Below are 18,348 nucleotides of genomic sequence, written 5' to 3' on the forward strand. Positions count from 1 at the left end.
ATGGCCCTATTGAAAGAATGAAGAACAGATGTTAATCCGGTCCATGTTTATGTTCATCATCTTCAACTGTTTTTTGTTTTTTTCTTCCTTGCAAGTCATGCGCATCCTGCAGATCTTCAGTTCTTCTTCTCTATCATCAAGGCTGTGAAAATATATAGTCTTCTGCTCAAGGACCAAAGAGGCCTTGTTTCAGAGCCCATCCCATTACACTACATACTTTACGAATATATATGGACACAGTTCCCCCTGGCAAAGAGTTTATAATCTAAAAAGATAAGTGACCCATTAAGGGTTGTGGGCAATGATAATCAAATATAGATAATGTTGATACACCCATAAATTTTGCAATTTTTTCCTTACTATAGATGGGTAAAGTTCCAAATCTCTTTACCTGCCCCTGAGTCCTAGCCATCCTAAATTGGCTGATTTCTTGTAGTGGTGACAGCAGAGATGGATCTAGAGAAGAGAGAGTCAAGTGGCTTTACTCTTCTAGGAAAGTCTAATCCAGAGAGGGCTCCCAACCACCATTGTCTCTAATATGACAGTGCATTACAGTGCCAACTGGACAGGCATTTTGAAGTGTCTGCCTAATTATTTTTTTGCTTCAGAACTCTTAGGGTATGTCTACACTGCAAAAACAAACAAACCAGCAAAACGTCCATGGCAGTGAGTCTCAGAGCCTGGTGAGTCTCAGAGGGTGGGTTTCAGAGCAGTGAGGCTCAGAGGGTGGGTTTCAGAGCCTGGGCTCCAGACCAAGTGGGAACATCTACATGGCTATTTTAGTCCCTCACTGCAAGCCCCATGAGCCCAAGTCAATTGACCCAGGCTCTGAGACGCAATGTGCGGTGTTTTGCAGTATAAACATACCCACAAAGTCCCTATGAGTCAGAGTTAACTTGAAGCCATGCTACTTGCCTTTGCCTTTTGCAAATGATTGAGCTGTGCCCAGGGAGAAAAATGTCATTTTAATGGGCATCATTGCATAATTCATGACATAAGTCACCTCTGTGTTTGAAGGACCCCTGGCATAAATGGCAGAAACAGTTAGTAATGTGTGCAACAGCTTCGTTACGACACGGGAGAGAGACCCTCTGGTTTTATCTGGTGGCTTTTAAGTATGTCCTCCCAGAAAAGACCTGAGTGGAATAAGATTGTAAGGACATCTTCATTCTTTATAAAGTTCTTAGTTTTAAGGACTGCTTTGAATCTGAAATTGAAGACTGAACTTTAACCTTTTTTAAAGGCTTTGTCTATTCTAAAACTCGGGGGGGGGGGGGTTTTCTTTTTTTTAAAACCAACCATATTATCTGTTTGCATGATATGATTCAGATGCTAAATAAGCTGAACATTTTAATTGCAAGTCCCTGCTAGTCCAACTTAGTTGTCTTGATGATTGATCTATGCCACAGTAACCAGTGCCCTTTAAAAAAAATAAAATAAAAAAATCCCACACCTGTTTTTGAAATATCTGTAACTGTTCTCTGAAATGCCCTCACAAATCAGACTCCTAACAGCGACTTACTCATACTGTGTGTGAGTGAAGGATATAAGGGAGGCTGGAAGGTCTGTAGTGACTGATCTGTAGAGTGCTAGAACTTTCACTTTGACTTTAGGGTAAGTCACACGCAGCTGAGTTAAGTTGGTGGAATTCACCAGCACCTTAAATGTTTGGCTTTAGTTCTACTAGGACTGTCGATTAATCGTCATAACTCGTGATTAACTCCAACAAATTAATCGCGATTAAAAAAATTAATCGTGATTAATTGCACTGTTAAACAATAGAATACCAACTGAAATTTACTAAGTATTTTGGATGTATTTCTACATTTTCAAATATATCTATTTCAGTTACAACACAGAATACAAAGTGTACAGTGCTCACGTTGTATTATTTTTGATTACAAATATTTGCACTGTAAAAATGATAAACAAAAGAAATAGTATTTTTCCATTCACCTATTACAAGTACTGTAGTGCAGTCTCTTTATCATGAAAGTTGAACTTACAAATGTAGAATTATGTACCAAAAAACCCCCTGCATTCAAAAACAAAACAATGTAAAACTTTAGAGCCTTCAAGTCCACTCAGTCCTACTTCTTGTTCAGCCAATCGCTAAGAGAAAAATGTTTGTTTACATTTACGGGTGATAATGCTGCTCACTTCTTAATTACAATGTCATCTGAAAGTGAGAACAGGCATTTGCATGACACCGTTGTAGCTGGCGTCGCAACATATTTATGTGCCAAATACGCTAAAGATTCATATGCCTCTTCATGCTTCGGCCATCATTCCAGAGGACATGCTTCCATGCTGATGACGCTTGTTAAAAAAGTGTTAATTAAATTTGTGACTGAACTCCTTGGGGGAGAATTGTATGTCTCCTACTGTTTTACCCACATACTGCCGTATATTTCATGTTATAGCAGTCTCGGATGATGACCCAGCACATGTTCATTTTAAGAACACTTTCACAGCAAATTTGACAAAATGTAAAGAAGATACCAATGTGAAAATTCTAAAGATAGCTACAGCACTCGACCCAAGATTTAAGAATCTGAAGTGCCTTCCAAAATCTGAGAGGGATGAAGTGTGGAGCATGCTTTCAGAAGTCTTAAAAGAGCAACACTCTGATGCTGAAACTACAGAACCCAAACCACCAAAAAAGAAAATCTACACTGCTTTGGATGGTTATCAAGCAGAACCCATGATCAGCATGGACGCATGTCCCCTGGAATGGTTGAAGCATGAAGAGACGTGAATCTTCAGTGCATCTGGCATGTAAATATCTTGCGACACTAGCTACAACAGTGCCATGCAAATGCCTGTTCTCACTTTCAGGTGACATTGTAAACAAGAAGCAGGCAGCATTATCTTCTACAAATGTTTGTCTGAGCGATTGGCTGAACAAGTAGTAGAACTGATTGGACTTGTAGGCGCTAAAGTTTTACATTGTTTTGTTTTTGAATGCAGGGGTTTTTTGTACATAATTCTACATTTGTAAGTTCAACTTTCATGATAAAGAGATTGCACTACAGTACTTGTATTAGGTGAATTGAAAAATACTGTTTATTTTGTTTTTTACAGTGCAAGTATTTGTAATCAAAAATAAATTGAGCACTGTACACTTGGTATTCTGTGTTGTAATTGAAATCAATATATTTGAAAATGTAGAAAATGTCCAAAAATATTTAAATAAATGGTATTCTAGTATTGTTTAACAGCGCGATTATTTTTTTTAATCTCTTGACAGCCCTAATTTCTACCATTCATTTGAGCCCAAGTGGAATGTCGTCATCTTTCCATTCTAGTGATGTTACAGAACTAGGGCTTTGACTAGTAATCTCCCCTTCAGCAGAGTCTAGTTTGGTCACAGCTACATTCAGCACATAGACTGATTCATCTCTGTCTTTTCCTGCACCTCTTAATCCTCTGTAGTTTAAAATCAGCAGTTCTTTCCTCATCAGATGTAACATTCTGTCAGCAGACTGGCAAGCATCACAAGTTTGTTCAAGCTGATGGGGTTGCCTTTCTCAGCCCACACAACAAGACCGTTACCTAGACAGACCAACCTTCCTACCTAGGGGCCCTGTGTTAAGGCATCAGATGAAAATTTAAAGGGTGGGGATTTGTGAGATGTTCCATTTGCACCTGGCTCCAAAGACACTTAGAGCACACTCATATCGCGTGAGCTTTCTAAGATTTTGTGTGTGGTCAGAACCCAGACACGTGCCGATGTGGGGGAGACTGGCTTTAAAGCTGCGGCAAGGCCATGACTCAACAGCTGGAGCATGTTCAAGCACAACAGAGCAAGGTTTCTCTTTAATAGGAAGATGGAATTAGCAATGAAAGGATTGATGTTTTAAAACTGCCAGTCAGAAGTCGAGACACATGAATCCACAGCAAAATAATTTTGAGGGTTTATTTTTCCTTTGGTTTAAGACCTGAGCAGCAGCGAACTCTCCAGACAGATGAAATGGGAGAGGATGGAAAGCCAACAGTTCCTCTAATTTGATTGTATTTTTCCCCTCCAGTTGTAATAGTTCCATCCAGCTTTCTTACCCTGACTTTTTCCCATTAGCTTTGAAGCCATTTGAATGCGCCATATCAAGAAGTACAGAATACCCCACTCCTATGCACCAAAAGGGGAAGAGAGGTTTAAAAGTTCAGTGCTGGTATTCTCATTAAGTGCTGCCTGCAGGTGCTTAATAGGGGTGAGTGCAATATCCTAGAGTCATTTTAAATGGATGAAACGTCTAGCAAATCCTGTGGCACTTCAGCAAATAGTTCAAAGAAGTGGCACCAGAGCTCAGGTACTTATGTATTAAGTAGTTTAATATTGTAGGTAGGTGAACAAAGTGCAGGAGGACAGTGTTTCATCCGCTCACTGCCATGATCATTTCCTGTTCTCCCGTGTACATTTTCAAACCACGTAATATGCTCTTCTCTTTCAGCTATTTGCTAGAGAGCCATAGGACATGTTAGACATTTTAGTACTGAAGTGAGTAAAAGTAAAAGGATTTTTCAAAGCAGATCAGTTCCACGATAGCAGATCTAGTAAGTCCTACACAACTGTGCTTTTTTTCTTTGGCGTTTTTGGCTGCATTTGTGAAAGCCTTGTTAACTTACATCCTTCTGAGCCAGTGCATTCCTATTTGTTGCTACTTAAGCATAATTTCTCTTTTGACACTCCACACACATGCAACTAATTGAGAAAATGTAGATTGTACAAATAATACTTGACCAATATGTCTATTTGAAAAGTGACAGCACCTGAGAGACAGTAAACATTTATCGCTGTTCAGTGTATGAATAACCTCAATTGGACTTACGAGAGTGTGGCGAGAAGTATCATCCAAGTGTTTTAGCATAGAATTGGAAATCAAGAAGTTCTGCATCCTAATTGCAGCTCCAACACTGACTCCCCTCTGTGGTTTGATTGGGCAAGTCACTTGACCATCTCATGCCCAAGTTTCCCATCTATGAAATGGGGATAAAATAGGTATTCGAAGATAAATTAGATACGTTTGTAAAGTGCTTTGAACATAAAAAGTGATATTGTAAGTGGTAAGTAAAATTTTGTTGAATGTAAGAGAGTATTGGGGGTTGGTGTGTGAGCCATTCACTTAAACATAAATGCAGCAAAATCTTGCGACCAGGTGAGTTAGGAAACATGCTCATTGTAGACAAAAAGACCAGGTAGGAAATAAAAGTTGCATTGTTTACGATCTTCAAAGTAGGGCATCATAAGGGCCTGTAGACGCTGAATATCATCTGACTTAAGCTAACAAAACCGCTGATTTAGGTCATTTAAATAGCGACAAAGAGTCACGTGGCACCTTATAGACTAACAGATGTATTGGAGCAATACGTCTGTTAGTCTATAAGGTGCCACCGGACTCTTTGTCGCTTTTTACAGATCCAGACTAACACGGCTACCTCTCTGATACTCATTTAAATAGGATCCTTGCCTCTCAATGGTGGAGTCAGAGATGCATTCTATTGCCACTACCATTCTTTTCCCTCTAGATTAATTATTCTAATTGCAGTGTTTGCCTGAATATTTAAAGGACTTCGATCCATGCCTTCTCCTGCCACATGTGAATGTGTGTAAAACCCTGACATGCTGTGCAAATTAGATACCACTGGTGTCTTTGCAAAAGTAAAGAACAAAAGCATTCTTGAAGCTGTTGGGAATTGCTGCCCACAGCGACCTTGAGCACTCTGTGGGGGCTGGGAGTGTTTAAGAGTTGGGAGACCCCCGTGGATGTAAAGCAGTGACGTAAATTGTTGCTAAGTCAGGATGCCAGCTGCTCTGAGCGATATTTCAGGTCGATTGATGTATGTCTGGGTTTGCCTGCAACAGCCAGGGATCATTGTGTTCCTCGGTGGATTTAAAAAACAGAAATTAAACAGCAGCTGGTGGCATGGGATACGCTTTGAAAAACACCTAATTGGAGAACAGTTCTGCCAACCTACCGTACGCTTAGGAATTTTTCTTTCTCTTCAGAATATTCCCCTCTCCCCACATAGGACCACATCCAATTGTCATGTGTCTTTGTTTTAAAGAGGAGTTCCTCTTATTCCAATGCCAACTTCCAGTCTGAAGTTCTGACCTGTTGGTAACATCCTAATTGTTTCCACAGCAACCAGTTGTGATGCCATAAAATACTGCAGCAAAAGCAAATGAATTATTTTTAAAAATATGCAGTTTTTATGCAAAATATTAACAAAATATTTACAAAATATTTTCCCACAGGCACCAAGTCTTTAAATACTTAAATGTTTATAGGTGTCTTTAAGATATCATGAGCCTTAACTTAGAAGATATAACAAGAAAACGTCCAGCCCTTTCTGTTAGTGACATGTATGGAACCCAGCCACATCTAGCTCGTTTGACAAAACTGGACTGAGTAATGAATAGATTGTTCCACGCACTGTCTCATGCGCAGAAATGTACTGGTGGATGGAACCACCAGAAACACTGAAAACCTGGTTTCCAACTTTTCTGGCCTCTATAAAATCCTTAAAAGGCATAATTTTATGTTACATTAACCTTTGTCTACATTTGATCAAACTGATCTCTGACTTCACTGGTGTCACTCCTGGGGTACGCTTGCTTGTTGCATTGAACCAGACTTGGGTTATGAGGTTCTCATATGGTGTCTTTTATTGGTTGAGGGCTGGGGAAGTGGGGTTTTCCTTTTCATTTGCTGATTTACTTGAGTGATTGGTGTGGATGAAGGAATATAACAGGTGGTGCCTCCCATGTTCTGAATATGAATAGCTGAATATTCTGCCTGTATTGTAAAGCTGTATATTATAGTTATAGCTTGAATGGTCTTACTCCCCCACAAAAAAAACCCTGTGTTACTGGAAGGGAGAGAGATGTAATTTGACCTGTCAAAATCAGCTTTTCAAAATTTATGTTTAGTTTAAACACCCCTCTCCTATGGGAACAATAGATAGTTATTTTTAGTTTCTAAAAGATCTTAACTCTGACCTCCTAGCTTTCTGAAGTTATGAGTGAGTGACTGACTAAACCTTTCTTGGAAAGTTGAATCTGCTATCTAATCGATTGATTGGATTTCTTTAGCTCACGCCGCTTTATCTAGTAGGTTTCTTTCTTTCATTCCTTCTTTCCTTCCACTGTTACATAAGAATGACCATACTTGATCAGATCAAAGGTCCATCTAGCCCAGTATCCTGTCTTCTGACAGTGGCCAATGCCAGGTGTCCCAGAGGGAATGAACAGAACAGGTAATCATCAAGTGATCCATTCCCTGTCTCTCATTCCCAGCTTCTGGAAAACAGAGGCTAGAGACACCATCCCTGCCCATCCTGGCTAATAGCCATGGAAGGACTTATCCTCCATGAATTTATCTAGTTCTTTTTTTGAACCCTGTTATAGTCTTGGCCTTCACAACATCCTCTGGCAAAGAGTTCCACAGGTTGACTGTGCGTTGTGTGAAGAAATACTTCCTTTTATTTGTTTTAAACCTGCTGCCTATTAATTTCATTTGGTGACCCCTAGTTCTTGTGTTATAAGGAGGAGTAAATAACACTTCCTTATTTACTTTCTTCTTACCAGTCATGATTTTATAGACCTCAATCATACTCTCCCTTAGTCATTTCTTTTCCAAGCTAAAATGTCCCAATTTTATTAATCTCTCCTCATACGGAAGCCATTCCATACCCCAATCATTTTTGTTGCCCTTTTCTGAACCTTTTCCAATTCCAATATATCTTTTTTGAGATGGGGCGACCACATCTGCATGCAGTATTCAAGATGTGGGCATACCATAGATTTATATAGAGGCAATATGATATTTTCTGTCTTATTATCTATCCCTTTCTTAATGATCCCCAACATTCTGTTCACTTTTGTGACTGCTGCTGCACATTGGATGTTTTCAGAGAACTATCCACAATGACTCCAAGATCTCTCTCTTTAGTGGTAACAGCTAATTTAGACCCCATCATTTTATATGTATAGTTGGGATTATGTTTTCCAACATGCATTACTTTGCATTTATTGATTGAGTTAATTGGTATATGAAAATGAGGCTGGAAAGTTGAAAGATGTTTTTATGGACCATTCAAAGATACACTGGACATTTTAAAATCCTAATAACTTAGGTCCAAATTTTCAAATTTAATTAGTTAAGATTAGGCACCTAAATAAGTGACTTGATTGTCAGAGATGCTGATGACCCACTGAAATTAATGGGAGCTGAGTGGACTCAGCAACTTTGATAATTAGTCCACTTTTATTTAAACTGCTTAATCTGGGTTTGGATGCCTGTACTAATTACCTAAATTTGAAAAATAGGAAGAGCCTTAAGTTTAAAAAAATTCCTGCAATGTTCTGATGCTAAATTTTATTTTTCACCATATATGCTGCTTTATATTTTGCAACTTTATGAACTTAGACAAGGAGCATAGACTGGTCAGTTTCTCGCTTTTCTCCCCTACTTTGTCTAGTCAATTTCAGTTTCTCCTGCACTAGCAAGCATGCTGTAATGTTTAGGTTGCACACACTACAGAGTGTGTGTGTCTGTATGTTGGGGGGACCCAATTTTTACTGAGGTTTTTAAGATAAATTTGATTGAAATATTTCTCTTGGTCTGAGGTTTTGTAAAAGCTTATTTCCACAGAGCGTGTATTTTTGGCCTGATAGTGTCCCTAGAATGTTGTGTGGAGTGGCACATTTGTGTTCAGACTTAAGTACTGACAGGAGGCAGCTACTAGAGATCCAGTTACTCTACTAGAATAGATGGTAACCAGTGACCACTGAGCATCAGCTAACAGGGTGCCTGTAAAATTGTGACACATGACTTCATTAGTTGGAGTTTTTGCTCTGGTGAAGGTGGGAACAGAAGAGACTAAAATCTGCCTTCCTGATGATAGTTAGTAATGCTTAATTCTCTTTAAAGGGAGGCGGTAAGCCCAGGTTCTTTCCCCTGAGTTGTGGTTAGTGCTTTCTGAATGTAGAAGCAGTGCTAATGCAGCTATGTGGTATTTAGCTGCTGAATGCTAGATTTGACTCAGCAGCCTAGTCTATTTGTAGTCTCCACGCTAACGAGAAGGTGCAGCACTACACACATGGGAGATGTCGCTGTTATTCATTACGACCAATGCAGTCAATTCCCAGATAAGCCGAAAGGGCAAGGGAAAGGGTTTACTTTTGCAGATAATGTACTTGAAGGCAAGTTTACTGTTTGCTGTCTGAGTTGTCTGGCTCATTGCAAGAGCAATTCATACCTTTCCTATTCAAATGCTGTTTGCTCAAAGTACAATCCAAGTTGCTCACTGCCAGGAAGGCAGCTTATAAACTCTGTTCTATTTAGCAGCACAGCTAAACAGTTAAAAAAAAATCTCATCAGAAAATCTGTGTGACAGCATCATAGAGCTTTGAGCCTTCCATTTTTCAGACACTCACAAACCTGAAAAAAAGTTGATTTCCCCAATGAAAAATGTGTCCTCCTATGAGGAAGCTACTTTACTCATTCCTCTAATTAAACTGCTTTAGGGTGTACATGTCTGGAAGCAATCTACTCCTTGTGTTCTAATGGTTCACCCTGACGTGTAGGCCACTGTTTAAACTGAAACCCTTTGGAGATATGAAGATCCAGGTTTCTGGACAAACTATTCATACAAAACCATTCAAAGGCCATGTGTCCTAGGGGATAGACAAATGGACTGGAACTCAAGAGACCTTGCTTCTGTTCCCAGCATTGCCACGGGCCTGCTGGGTGACATTGGGCAAGTCACTTCCTGTGCCTCGGTTTCCCCATCTGTAAAATTGGGGTAATGATATTGCCATTCTTTGTAAAGCACTTTAAGATCTACTGATAAAAATGCGCTGTATAAGAAGTAGCTATCATTATTACTCTGATCCTGATGTAGAAGAGGAAAAGCAGCCCCAATGTCTTTTTCTCTGCATTTTAGAATAGCTGTGTCTGGGGCGAAACAGAGACTGGTGGTGGTTATTACACTTGGAAATATAGTTAGAATTCTATCAGTGCTGTTTTGTATTCACAGTCTGCTCTTCTAGATAGTTTTGTAACACAACCTGCCTGTTCCCCAAAAAATCTACTCCAGCCTAATAATGCATCTGCGTGTGCTTCTTTCCAGATTCTCAGCGCTCCCATCTCTCCTCTTTCACCATGAAGTTGATGGACAAGTTTCATTCACCAAAAATAAAGCGAACGCCATCAAAGAAAGGAAAACAGGCTGACCTGACGGTGAAAACCCCAGAGAAGCCAGTGAACAAAGTAAGCAGCTGAATGGTACTGTCTTGGTTACAGTCTTGCCAATTCCCTGCCTGTTGAATAGTCTGTACTGTAACTATACTGAAATCTGCTGCTCTGGCAATGTTGCTCTCAGTGCATGGGGCTGTTTTTCCTTCAAAGAATTTTAGTTTCCTGAGGTACTCTTCAGAGCTCCTTTCCAGGATAACCATATAGATGGTCCTTTGTATGTAGTGTAGTTGACTAGAGACACACATAACTTTCCTTTTGAGATCTTGATGAATGTTTCTTCCATGAGCATTGAAATGACTCGTTATGGAATGCAGTTTATGGCCTGACATTCCCTCCCCCCCCACACACACCCTATAGTTATGCTTACAACTTCCAAATCACTGCCTGACTTCAGGGTGTGTTCCATTAAAATGCAAGCAGATCCTTGAAGCCTGTCCAAAGATGTCCTCAATCTCTGGTGACCTCAACAGAGTGAGTCAAACAGATGTATTCAAACAGCTGCTGACTTTCAGCCCACCCTTCCTCAAACCTAGGCTAGCTATTTCAAGCCTTATAAGAATCGAGATTGCCTTTCTTTCAGGAGGCAATAGCCAGTTGGCTACCAAAGTATTGCCTCCACTCTCATTCTGACCTGGTTGAGCAGACAGAAGAATTTAGCTCTAGTATTGCTGAGATTTCCAGGTTTCAGATGTAGAATTCAGTCCCAGGTTATTAAGAACAACTGGGATTACTTGTGGTAACTTGCAAGCCCCACAGTTGCTGTTGAGAGACCAATTCAGTGTACCATACCACCTTTACTAACTTGTTTGGTTTATTCCTAGTGAGGTACAGTAGGATTTATACAGTGGGGTTGAGTGGTGTCTAAAAATGAGATAAGGTAATTGTATCCTAGTACTCTTCATCACCATATGGAAGACTTGGGTTTTCATTCTCCTGGCTGGATTTTGCAGTGGAGGCAGGGTGTCTGCATCTTGGGAAGATGTGCTAGATTAGAGGCAGGCAAACTGCGGCCCGCGACCCTCCTGCCCGGCCCTTGAGCTCCTGGCCAGGGAGGCTAGCCACTGGCCCCTCCCCTGCTGTCCCCCTGCCCCTGCAGCCTCAGCTTGCCATGCCGCCAGCGCTCTGGGCGGCGGGGCTGCGAGCTCCTGCCGGCAGCACGGTGGCATGGCTGGCTCCGGCTGGGCAGCGCGGCTGCCAGTCCTGGTGCTCTGAGCGGCATGGTAAGGGGGCGGAGAGCAGGGGGGTTGGATCGGGGCAAGGGTTCCCAGGGGGCAGACAGGGAGCAGGGGGCAGTTGGATAGGCGTGGGAGTCCCGGGGGGGCCTGTCAGGGGGCGGGGTTGTGGATAGGGGTTGGGGCAGTCGTAACAGGGAGCAGGGGGGCATTGTATAGGGGGTGGGGTCCTGGGCGGGTGGTTAGGGGCGGGAGGACCTGGGAGGGGGCAGTCAGGGGACAAGGAGCAGGGTTGGATGGGTTGGGGGTTCTGAGGGGGGCAGTTGGGGGGCAGAAAGTGGGAGGGGGCGGATAGGGAGCAGGGGCCAGGCTGTTTGGGGAGGCACAGACTTCCCTACCCAGCCCTCCATACAGTTTCGGAACCCCAGTGTGGCCCTCAGGCCAAAAAGTTTGCCCACCCCTGTGCTAGAGCATTCACAGCAGACTGTTAAGGAGAGAGGATAATACACTCATCCTCAGAGTGAGAGAAGGAAAGAATGGGCCTGTAGCAGCCCTCTTGTTGAGAAAAGGGTACAATCTATTACTTGAGAGAGAGAGAGAGAGAGAGATTGGGGCAGCTTGTTTACAATCATCCTTGAGAGCTGCCTTGCTAAGATGAAAATGTATTGGTACTTATGTGGTGCCCTGCAGCCAAGAAAGTGCAAATTTTCACGCAGATCCCAAATTGTACAGAAACCAAAGAAATCTTTGTGACACCAGCACAGAAAAATTCAAACCAGTCCTAATAGTTGTCTTAAAAAAGCAACCATCTGCCAAGTTTCAGCTTTGAATTAATGTAATGGCCATGACAAAATGGAGGTTTATTATGGGGACTCATCTGGGCCCCCACTGTGGTGATGTTACCAGGTCCTACTCATATTGGAGCTCTGCCATTGAATTCTATGATACAACTTTTTACTTTAGGTGTCCATTAGAGCAGTAACCATTCTGTAAATGGGAAAAAAATTGTTTTCCAAAAATCTTTGTAATTTTTTTCTCAACTGAGCCTTTCCATTGGTGGACAGGACAGAGGGGGACTAGGAGATAAGAGAGAGAAGACTGACGAGCAGAATAAGTTGTACTGAAAGTAAATCTGATATCTAGAGAGCAGAATATGACTAATAAGAGAATATGGTCTATTCCACAATGGTGGTTTTGTTTTTTTTAATTGTCGAATCCTCCTTAGAGATTATATTATTTATTCCAAGGAGATTATAAGAAAGTTAATACATAGTGACTAGTTCAAGGGTTATTATGCAGAGCATTTTTGAGCTCTGTGTACAATCCAATGGGCTATTTACTGGGGAGAATTTGCGCTATTTTATTTGTATTGATTGATTCACTGACATGCATGTAAAACAGTGTCATAGCCTTTCCTTTTAATTGATATCTGACCACAAACAGATTAAAACATATTCGAAATAGAAAAAATATATATATTTGCATATGAATGAAAGGCAAGTTTCTTCTGCATTATTTCCCCCAAAGAGCTGAGAGAGCAATATTGGGGAATGACTGACCAGGAATCTGCTGAACATGTAAAAATATTTGTTACAAATCTAGGTGCTGGAATTGCATTATGGGGAAAATAAATCTCACTTGCAGTAATTGCTCAATAGGAAAGATAGCTGAGTTGCTGTTCATGTTGGGTAAATTGGCTATTGTTGGTCTGTATTTAAACTGTAAACCTTGTGACTTGTGAAATGTTGATCTCTGGCTCAGTCCTAATCCATTTTAATGACTGTCTCCAGCTAATTGATTAGTTTGATGGTAGCCAACTGATTAGCTTTGTGGGGGGAGGAAAGGGTGCCACTGGGTCATTATTACAGAGTCTAGATGGAATATAAGGAGAAGCTGACAAATGAGAGATTTTCCTGATACATGATGTCAAAAGACAGACCTGACTGAGTAGATTTCATATCTATGCATGTACTCTGTCTCTTTAAATCCTGAGGCTAAGTCTCCTACACACTTACAGTAGATAATCTAGCTAGAGTAGAAGCAACAGTACCAAAAGATTAAGTGTAAATTCAAGAATATAGCAAAAACCTATCCAAGTATTAAAAGGATGGTTTATTCCAGATCGAATAGTCAAATGTATGCTGTCACTGTAGCCTATTCAGTTCTATATAGGTTCTTACACTGCGCTCATCACCAAAGTATCTGAGTGCCTAACCCTTTCTAGGTCAGCTGTAGCTCATACATAATGCATTTGTAATGATTATTTAAGGGAAACCTTCCAAAATCATGCAATGATATATCTGCATGTGTCAATCAAGTGCGGGGGTGAAGGGACTTATTGGTTTGGCTGAGTAGTAAATCCATCCAATTTAATGCCCCAAATGGAAATTGTTGGAGCAAGTGGAACTGCTGTTTTAGTAATTCCAGCCATTGTAGATCTATCTGCTCTCTTGCCAGTATAAATTCACTTATGGGGCAGGTCCACCACAAGTGGAATTTGAAATAAGAGCTTAGTTCAAGTCCCCTGCAGCAATAAGGATGGGACCCCCTACTCACCCACCTTGACTGTAGGGATATTTGGTGGATGAGCCTAAGCTATAGCTCATAATGCCTTGGAGCATTTAGACATTTTAGAAGCATTAATCAATATCCATCCCACCAGCTCTCTCTGTACACATCATTGCCCGTGATTCCTTGTCTCTAGATTTATAATTAACCCCAGGGAAGACAGAGTTTCCACCATTTGTTTTGGGCTTGTGCTGGTCTGTTCAGGCTTCTGAGTGTCATGTTGATGGATTTGGCTTCATATTCTTCACATGAAGTTGATCTCTTGTTCGAGCCTGCTGCATACCAGTATGACACCTGGTGTTTGTTTCTGTGGTAAGTTTGTTTTATGTGATAGGGTTATCAGCCCCATGCACAACCTTCGGTCCACGGTTCCTTATTCATTATTCCGCGCTGCCCAAATGTGGACACATCCCCATCTGCCAACTGGGAGGGATGTGGTTGGTAGCTCTGGAAACTGGTGGACACCCTATGCACCTGGTGGTGCAAGAGGATGAAGAAGAAGAAAAGGAGGCAGAGTGGCTAAGGGGATAGAGGACTGGACTGGGCCTAAGGGAACATAAGTTCTAGTCCCAGTTTTGCCATTGGCCTGCTGGTAGACATTAGGCAAGTCATTTCACCTCTGTGCCTCAGGTTCCCCATCTGTAAAATGGGGATAATGGTACTGACCTCCTTTGCAAAGCCCTTTAAGATCAACTGATTAAAAGTTGCTATATAAGAGGTATTAAATAATAATAAAAGTTGGTGTTAGAACTTGCCTAATGATGCTATAACATGCATGGAAATTTAAGCTTGCCTTCTGTAAGGTCAGGTCAGTTGGAACAGCAGCTGAAATAAAGCTAAGGGACCAAGTTCATGTTACTAGCCAGTGCTGCTTACGAATGTCTCATCCGAAGTAGTTTGGTCTGCTGGCCCCGTTTTTCAGGAAAGCTGCAGTTTAACAGCTGATGGGACATGGGGAGGACACAATGCCCATAGGTCATTAATTCCTGAAGCTGAATTTGCTGAAGGGATAATGGATGAAACCTGACTCTGTTAAGCTCTCTGCTCCTTTACTAGCAATGTTTAGTAGTTAATTTAGATCTCCCCCTCAGGAATTTACTGCCAGCAGTAATAGACCCTTAGGCACGCTCTGGCAAACTTTAAAAAATATCCTTTACCAGAACTCCATTAAACTGTCATATGCCACTTCTGAATTTCCTTTTCCAAAATTGCTGAGTGCCAGATGTTGGAGGCATTCTCTAAGCTTTTTCCAGTTGACCCCTTCATTCCTGCCCAATTCATTCACTGATGCCAAAATCTCTCATTTGTGGTGTGACAGTTCATCCCCATGGGAAAATGAATGATTTCCTTCATTCCAGCAGCATTGCTAAGTGAATAGGGCTTTTTATTTATGAATGGAAGGTCAGACTGGAGCCCTTACTCACATGAGTAGCCCTATTGAAGTTAGTAGGATTACTTGGGATAGGACTGGACACATATTTATCATTGTAAATATCAGTGATGGAAGTGAAAATATAGGAGTTTGGTTTTGATCTTATTTGTTTTGGGGGTTTGCCTGATTGTGGAATTAATCAGGGGAGGGATAGCTCAGTGGTTTGAGCATTGGCCTGCTAAACCCAGGGTTGTGAGTTCAGTCCTTGAGGGGGCCATTTAGGGATCTGGGGCAAAAATCTCTCTGGGGATTGGTCCTGCTTTGAGCAGGGGGTTGGACTAGATGACCTCCTGAGGTCCCTTCCAACCCTGATATTCTATGATCTGATCTGTTCTATGATCTAATTCTCTCGCTTTTTTCGTTGGATGACCGCTTGCACTAAAATGACTCGAAGTAACATTTTTCAAAAGCGCCTAAGCCCCATTGTCAAAAGCAACTGAATCATTCTGGCCCCCGACTTCCAATGAAACCCAATGGGGCTTGTGCTCCTAAATCACTTAGGTTTGAAAATTTTACCCTGAATGTGTTTACACTACATTGCATCTTTTTCTATTATTAAACCCCTACAAAAGGGAAGATCAGCAAGGTTCAAAGAGCAGAGTTGTTACCTAACCATTGGCCACTTGAAAATAATTTTTGTTTTATGATTTAAAAATGGGGCACACACTGTGTTTCCATTCCCTTACTTAATTCAAGTAAATAGAGTTGTGATCAGATTGGAAAAATCCCTACTGTACTGAAACCAGCTGTTGCCATCTCCCCTTCCTTGAATCATTCTTGCAATCTGCTCTTAGCACGTGTGCATGTCTCACCTGGAAAGCACAGGCTCTCTTTGTCTCTGCTGACTCCAAAGCAGTGTGATAATTCATCAATAAGGTGAGAGCTTTGCTTAAAAATGACTGAGCTGAATTTCAGTTTGTACCCAAAATCTTTCTCAGAACTTGCCCATTAAAATAAAAAGTCAAAATCTTTGCTATGAATAAATAAGATACTGATTATTTTCCCAGGAGAGTTGGGATTAAACTTGGAAAAGTTTGTGGAGAGGGAAAGCCCATGTGTGCCTCTAACGCAGAAGTTACATCGTTGCGCATTGTTGGTTTCACTGTATACCAGGTGAATTAAAATAACTTTTTTAAAAAAAAGACATTCTGTAATCTCTTCTTCCCCTCTATCCCCAACCTTTTTCCTTTAGAATTTAACTTGGCTTGAGGAGAAGGAAAAGGAGGTTGTAAGTGCATTGCGCTATTTTAAAACCATTGTGGACAAAATGGCAATTGACAAGAAAGTACTGGAGATGCTGCCAGGTTCAGCAAGTAAAGTGCTGGAGGCCATCTTACCGCTGGTCCAAGTAGACCCACGGATTCAGCAAAGGTGAGTTTCCCTTTGGGGGGATTGTGATGGGGCAATGCCAGGCAATTTGTATCGTTTTGAAAAATTATGGCACACAAGTGGCATGAAATGCTGCTCTTGCTAATTATTAGTAAAAAACAGTGGCTGATTTACAAGCACCTTTCAAACATAAGTCTAAAGGCAAGTTCCCTGCTGCAAAGAGACTACAACATACAGTAGATAAAACAAACCAGATATTGGACGGCAGATTAGGAAAGAGAGAGCAAAAAGAGTTGGTTTGTGAGAAGAAGGAATGATTGATTCCTAGAAGTGAGTTTGAAATGGGAGAGGACAGGGATGTGGGGCATGGTTCCAAACAGCAGAGACTTTTAGTGGAAGAAAGTTCATTGCTTGGTAGCAGGCAGCTGACATTCACAGAGATTCTGCATCGGATGCTGTGCTCTCACTGGGGCTAGTGTCATTAGCAAGCCAAAAGCAATGAGGGCAGACAGCTTTTGGCTGCAAGTGAGCACATCCACAAGGTATTTCCTTTATGGGTGAAATTCTTCCACCTCTGCATTAGAGAAGTCTTCGACACGTATTGTAAATTGCCTATTTGGACTTTGTTGAGTCAAATTCAGACCTGGTGTAAGCAGATGCAACTCCGTTGACTTCAGAACAATACAGGGTCTGAATTCATTCCAGGGTGTACATTCCTCTTTAGTAGATTATCTGTGACTCAATTCCACATTAAATCTTATGCAGTTGTACAGTGAGTTTGAGGCCAGAAGAAATCTAGTGACTTGCCAAGGCCACTAGCTCAGCTTGGATTATAAGAACTGTGGACTCTTCAAGCCACAGGCCAGAGCTATATCTGCTAGATCACATAATTGTCCAGACTTCTGGAGCAGCTGCTTGGAAAACAAACTGCAACAAAACCCACCATTAAATAATGTTGTATAAACAAAACAGCACAAAAATATATTGGAAAATGCAGATGTGTGAGTCCTGCAATCCTGAGAGATTTCATGCTGTTCTTGTGTATTTTCCCATTGAATATCTCCAAATGCAACTACGTTTTCATATAGAATGCCTCTTTGGTTTTATTTTCAAGAGCATTTTTGAAAAGCTGTCTGGTTAACTATTGCTGCTACCCCCTGTGAAGCCTCAGTTACTGATGAGTCTCAGAGGCTGGCAGGAAAAAGAGGTGGTGTGATCTTCAGTGATGAAGAAATGACCGTATCCCTTACAGCACCACACTCTAAAGCGACCCACAGTAGGGTGTTACTACCTGCTCTGCTGAGAGCCTTCAGAGTCTAGGGTTTAACTGGGTTTAGTGAGGGAACATCTGGGGCAGAATTAACTTAATTGGAGTTAGAGCAAAACTGAATTTGGCACTTGGTTATTAACTTCCGCTAGTTTAGGAGAGGTATCACTCCTGTATGAAAGAACATGGGTTAAACCTGTCCTTATTTGCATAAATCAGGCACAGTAAGGCCTTGTGAAAGGAAAAGGACAGCTGGTAGGAGTGGAGCCAGCCTGTAGACAAAGGTGTTCCTACTGTACCTGGCCATTACGACGGGTC

At 41.3% G+C, this 18,348-nt stretch overlaps 1 protein-coding gene across 1 annotated transcript in view; it reads left to right on the top strand.

The window, feature by feature from the left end:
• RAPGEF1 (Rap guanine nucleotide exchange factor 1) overlaps positions 1-18,348 on the top strand; it is a 121,622-nt gene that overhangs the window by 42,667 nt on the left and 60,607 nt on the right. The window contains exons 2-3 of the mRNA XM_065418981.1: positions 10,135-10,274; positions 16,627-16,805. Of these exons, the coding sequence (XP_065275053.1) occupies positions 10,135-10,274; positions 16,627-16,805 (319 nt within the window). The remainder of the gene's footprint in view (positions 1-10,134; positions 10,275-16,626; positions 16,806-18,348) is intronic.

This window comes from Emys orbicularis, chromosome 18, assembly GCF_028017835.1.
Source record: "Emys orbicularis isolate rEmyOrb1 chromosome 18, rEmyOrb1.hap1, whole genome shotgun sequence".
Taxonomy (NCBI): Eukaryota; Metazoa; Chordata; order Testudines; family Emydidae; genus Emys; species Emys orbicularis.